Genomic DNA, 5,750 nt, shown 5'->3' with positions numbered 1-5,750 from the left:
ACTTTGAGGCCGAACGAAACAAACTTCCGTATCATGTTTCATAAATATAACATGATGCGGGTGTTTAATTATTACCATCAAATGGCTTTTCCTAGAAATACTCAACGTATTAACTGTTGTTATGTATGTTTTGCAATTAAAACTATAGAGCGGATAAACACGTACTGTGAATAACAAATACTGGAAAGTTTTGCGTAACAAATAAGGTATAAAAATTTAGAATATATACGAAAGAAATTTGTGTGTGAAAATCTATATGTCGGAGACGGTCATTAGTATGGACGCTAAACGACTAAACGAAACGCAGCACGATATTCGAGAGATGGCAGCACCATCGCGATGATGTCACCTATCGTGCTATGACGGAGCCTAGCTAGAGAGGGGAGCGCGGACGAGACTCATTCCGTATTGGACTGTCCTCGCGACAATACCTCTACCTCTGCTAGGAACTGTTACTCGTTTCGTTGTACTTAATTCGAAAGTAATAATAATAGAAGTGATTCCTGTACATTGTTGTTTCTCTTTACTTGATTGATCCTAGTTAGCCCACATGTCGTCTGAGGGTACTGATAAGGCCGTCCCGGCGACATCAGAAGTGGGATCAAATCAAGCAAATGAGAATTCGCGTGGTGACAACTTTGAATCTAACGGACAATGGCGGTTGATGTTTGAAATGCAAAACGAGCAAATGCGGACGTTAATCCAAGCATTGAGCGTGCCACGACTCAAGGACCGTGTCACTCTACCCGAGTTCGATCCGGACAAGCGAGAAGCCGATCCTCAAGCGTGGTGTGCAACTGCCGATCTTTGTCTTTCTGAAAACCCGCTCGAAGGATGCCAACTAATCGTCGCGCTCAGCAAGGCTCTAAAAGGAACTGCGTCCACATGGCTGTCACAAGTTACCTACTCTGGAATGACTTGGGCACAATTCAAGGAGCTTTTTTCTGCGAGGTTCGTGCCGACAGAAACTATCCCAGCCACACTGATACATTTGAACGCCAGCAAGCCTAACGAAGGAGAAAGCTATGCTGCTTATGCCAGTCGGTTAATATCGTCACTATTAAATCGCTGGAAAAGTGCAAGTACCGAACAAATAGCAGTGTCGGTCGTGTTGGCTCACTTGGCGCAAGTTGATACTCGGTTACAGCGGCTTGCTTTTACTACCGAGATCAATTCACGCCATAACCTCCAGCAAGAATTGCAAGCGTATTCTTACCTCAAGCGAAAAACACCATTGGGTGCGAGTGATACATCAGATAATGTGAAGCGTGCCCGTTTGTCAACGCCGCCGCTTAAGTGTTTCCTGTGTGGAAAGCCGGGACACAAACAAGTTGACTGTCGTCTTAAGGGCAAAGATACTAAGAAGCAGTCTTTGCCATCGTCTACGCACACACGTGTAACACACCAGCCGACACCAAAAGGAGCACTCATCTGCTTCAAGTGCGGAGAACCTGGCCACATCGCCTCGCGCTGTGGAGAAGGCGCCCCTGCTACTACGGCGTCATCAAACACAGGGCCCCGAGCTGAACGTCGCGTCGACCTGTGCAGGGTCGAACCCCCTTCTGGATCATTAACGCATAACGGTCAGTCAATAATATTTCACTTCGATTCGGGAGCCGAGTGCTCATTAGTTAAGGAAAGTATTGCTAAGAAATTATGTGGTAAACGGTTCAACAATGTAGTGTCACTGATAGGAATAGGTAATAAGAATGTTAGTAGCACTGAACAGATTTTATGTAAAGTAGAAATTAGTGAGTACCCCTCTGAAATCTTATTCCATGTTTTGCCCGACGTCTATTTGCGTAGTGACGTTATGATAGGTCGCGAGATTCTATTTTCCGGTTTTGTTATCAACATAAGCGCACAACGAGTTCACATTAACAAAGACTAACGTTATTAATTCGTGTGTTACAAAAAGTACCGAAACCGTTATTAACAATTTTGATCAAGTTGACACTGACATTGCAATTGAACGTAAACATACACTTGTCAGTACGCTGCGAAGATTTTCTAACTATTTTACTACTGGTTTTCCAACTACCCGCGTTAACACGTATAAACTAGAAATTCGCTTGATTGACCCAAATAAAACTGTACAGAGACGACCGTATCGTTGCTCGCCGGAGGAACGAAAGTTAATGCGTGAACGAGTGAATGAATTATTAGATGCCAAAATTATAAGACCAAGCAGTTCACCATTTGCGAGTCCCGCGTTATTTGTCGAAAAACCAGACGGTACGAAGCGTATGTGTATCGACTATCGCGAGTTAAATAAAAATACAGTCCCGGATAGATATCCTTTACCGTTAATTTCCGAACAGATTACGCGTCTTAATGGAGCTAATTACTTCACCAAACTCGACTGCGCTAGCGGTTTTCATTTAATTAGCGTTAGTGAAGAGTCTATTGAGCGTACAGCGTTTGTAACGGCCGACGGACAGTATGAGTTCTTAGCTATGCCTTTCGGCCTACGCAATGCTATCTCTGTTTTTCAACGCGCGATAATGATTGCGTTAGGTGACTTGGCTTATAGCTACGTAATAGTGTATGTTGACGATTTATTGATAATATCTGAGACCGAAAAACAAGGGTTAGAAAGGTTAAACACAGTTTTGGAGGTTTTATCTAAATCAGGTTTTTCACTTAACCTCAAAAAGTGTTCATTCTTAAAAACGCGCGTACAGTTTCTTGGCTTTGAAGTAGAGGCAGGAGAAATTAGACCAAACAAAAAGAAAATCGAGGCTCTTAGTGCTTTACCTCCACCTGAATCTGTAACGCAGCTTAGGCAATTTATTGGGCTTGCATCTTACTTTAGGCAGTTCATTCCCAATTTTTCTCGGTTAATGACACCTTTACACAGATTGACGTCAGGTAAATGCCCATTTATTTGGAAGACTAGTCACGAAGTAGTACGACAGCAGATCATTTCTATGTTAACATCTGAACCTGTATTGATGGTGTTTGACCCTCGTTATCCGACGGAATTGCATACAGACGCGAGCATGGACGGTTACGGTGCTATGGTTTTGCAAATAGTAGAAGGTAAGAGACGTGTGGTTGGTTATTACAGCAAGCGCACTACACCGGCTGAGTCGAGGTACCACTCATATGAGTTGGAGACGTTGGCCGTCGTGAATGGTGTTAAGTATTTCCGTTCTTACTTACATGGGAGAAAGTTTGTGGTGGTAACTGACTGCAATTCTTTAAAGTCTTCTCGAGACAAGATAGATCTGACGCCGAGAGTGCATCGTTGGTGGGCTTTCCTGCAGGCGTTTGATTTTGACGTCGTGTACAGATCCGGTAAGAGTATGGCTCACGTTGATTTTCTCTCTCGCAATCATTTACCTCGTCCTCGGATAAAAGGTCTTGGTAGCCAGGTGGAGCAGAAACGTATCAATTTAACGGAACTTTCCGGTAACTGGCTGTTAGCTGAACAGCAGCGGGACAAGGACATTCAAAACGTCATAGCTCAATTAGGAAATGGCGAGTTGAAAGAGGACGTTGCTCAAACATATGAGGTACGTTCGGGTTTACTCTACCGCAAAATTCAACGCAACCGCAGGACCAAATGCCTACCTGTCTTACCTCAAAGTATAAGATGGTCAGTAGTTCACAATGTTCACGACGCTATTGTGCATCTTGGTTGGGAGAAGACGCTTGAGAAGCTTTACGACTATTACTGGTTTGAAGGTATGTGCCGCTATGTCCGTAAATTCGTCGATAATTGCGTTACGTGCAAGGTAGCCAAAACTAGTTCCGGTAAAGTGCAGGCAGAGCTACATCCGATTCCAAAAATTACAGTACCCTGGCATACGGTACACATTGACGCGACGGGTAAGCTCAGTGGGAAACGCGATAACAAGGAGTATGTATTTGTACTCATCGACGCCTTCACAAAGTTTGTTCTTTTACACCATACCACGCATATTGATACTGCTAGTAGCATCAAAGCTGTGACAAAAAGTGTGTCATTGTTTGGATCACCGGTACGCATTATTGCTGATCAGGGTCGTTGTTTCGCGAGTCATGAGTTTAGGGAATTTTGTGACACTAAAAACATTAAACTCCATTTAATAGCTACCGGGTCATCGCGGGCCAACGGCCAAGTCGAACGCACAATGAGTACGCTAAAATCTATGCTTACCGCTATTGAAGTGAACGAAGATAGGTCATGGCAGGATGCGTTAGGAGATGTACAACTCGCTCTAAATTGTACCACCAATAGGGTTACAAAATCGAGTCCACTCGAATTAATGATTGGCAAAGTCGCGCGTCCTCTTGGCTTAATGGTTAATAGCGATGATACAGAGGTAGATATCGCGCAGGTTAGAGGCGACGCAGCTCTTTTTATAGAAAAATCTGCTCAATATGATAAAAAACGGTTTGATAGTACTAAGGCAAGGCTGGATAAGTTTTCTGTGGGTGACTTTGTGTTACTTCAAAATGAAGAACGCAATCAAACTAAGTTAGACCCAAAATATAAGGGACCATTTAAAGTGATAGAAGTGTTAGATGGAGATCGCTATACACTGCGAGCATTAAATTCAAAGCGAACTTATAAATACGCGCATGATAGGCTAAGGCGGATGCCAGACGGCCAAGTACCACTTGAAGTAGAGGAAATTGAGTTGAGTGATAGTGGTGAATCTTAGTTCGGTTAATGGGACCGTACCAGTAGCCATTACGTAGCCGTAGTCCGTTAGAAGTCGGTATCTGCCTTTTGGTAGTCCGTGGATACGCGGTGCGCGGGTGGCTCTGGCGGAGGTCGGGTCTTATAGAGACCATAGAGTCCGTGGGACTCGGCATTCAGGGGAATGCAATTTGCAAACATGAGGTTTGTTGGAGGGGCTAAAAGAATAGCCAGTACTGTGAATAAGATTCCTACTTTGTGTTTTGTGATGATTTAAGAAAATGTGTTTCAACTAGTTGAAGGCTATAGTGGTACTCAGTCGTTTGAGCATTTTTAGTTGATAGTTAATCGAACCGAATGTTTGAATTCGATGTTGATGTAGAGCTTAAATCAGAATTAAACGATTGTGACAAGATGTTTATTTTTCAATCCCGTGTTAAACCTTGTCAGGAGTGACCGAACGGTATGTACTGTGTTCTGATTTTCTCGTTACAGAATGAAACACACGAGGTCGTGTGTAGCGCAGGATGGCCGTGTCGGAGACGGTCATTAGTATGGACGCTAAACGACTAAACGAAACGCAGCACGATATTCGAGAGATGGCAGCACCATCGCGATGATGTCACCTATCGTGCTATGACGGAGCCTAGCTAGAGAGGGGAGCGCGGACGAGACTCATTCCGTATTGGACTGTCCTCGCGACAATACCTCTACCTCTGCTAGGAACTGTTACTCGTTTCGTTGTACTTAATTCGAAAGTAATAATAATAGAAGTGATTCCTGTACATTGTTGTTTCTCTTTACTTGATTGATCCTAGTTAGCCCACATGTCGTCTGAGGGTACTGATAAGGCCGTCCCGGCGACATATAAATAACATAAATTCGGGATCGGAAAGTGATCGATCTTAATACTAAAACTTAATACTTCAATAGAAAATCGGAACCTATCTTTGTTGCTTTTATATAAAGGTAGGATAAAATACTTCAAGAAAAGTGTAATATTTCCAAGATAATCTGTACTAAAAGCTCCAAGTTACCGCAAGCACCGACGCACGTGCTCTAAAACCTTCGTTATTCATCAATTTAGGCTTGTTGACATAAAACGTTTAATCTCAACCGG

The 5,750-nt window shown here is 43.3% G+C and overlaps 1 protein-coding gene across 1 annotated transcript; it reads left to right on the top strand.

Annotated features, from left to right (window-relative positions):
• Positions 1–266: 266 nt before the first annotated feature.
• On the top strand, positions 267–5,449 carry LOC142977225 (uncharacterized). The gene is made up of 2 exons (XM_076120994.1): positions 267–1,583; positions 5,126–5,449. The coding sequence occupies exons 1-2, from the start codon at positions 551–553 to the stop codon at positions 5,128–5,130; spliced, it is 1,038 nt and encodes a 345-aa protein (XP_075977109.1). The 5' UTR covers positions 267–550; the 3' UTR covers positions 5,131–5,449.
• The last annotated feature ends 301 nt before the right edge of the window (positions 5,450–5,750 follow it).

This window comes from Anticarsia gemmatalis, chromosome 12, assembly GCF_050436995.1.
Source record: "Anticarsia gemmatalis isolate Benzon Research Colony breed Stoneville strain chromosome 12, ilAntGemm2 primary, whole genome shotgun sequence".
NCBI lineage: Eukaryota > Metazoa > Arthropoda > Insecta > Lepidoptera > Erebidae > Anticarsia > Anticarsia gemmatalis.
Note: the sequence above shows the minus strand (reverse complement) of the source record. Positions and strands in the feature narration are given on the sequence as shown.

What these genes read in the sequence shown, in the direction of transcription:
- LOC142977225 (XM_076120994.1), top strand. Translation starts at nt 551, where the DNA reads ATGTCGTCTGAGGGTACTGATAAGGCCGTCCCGGCGACATCAGAAGTG.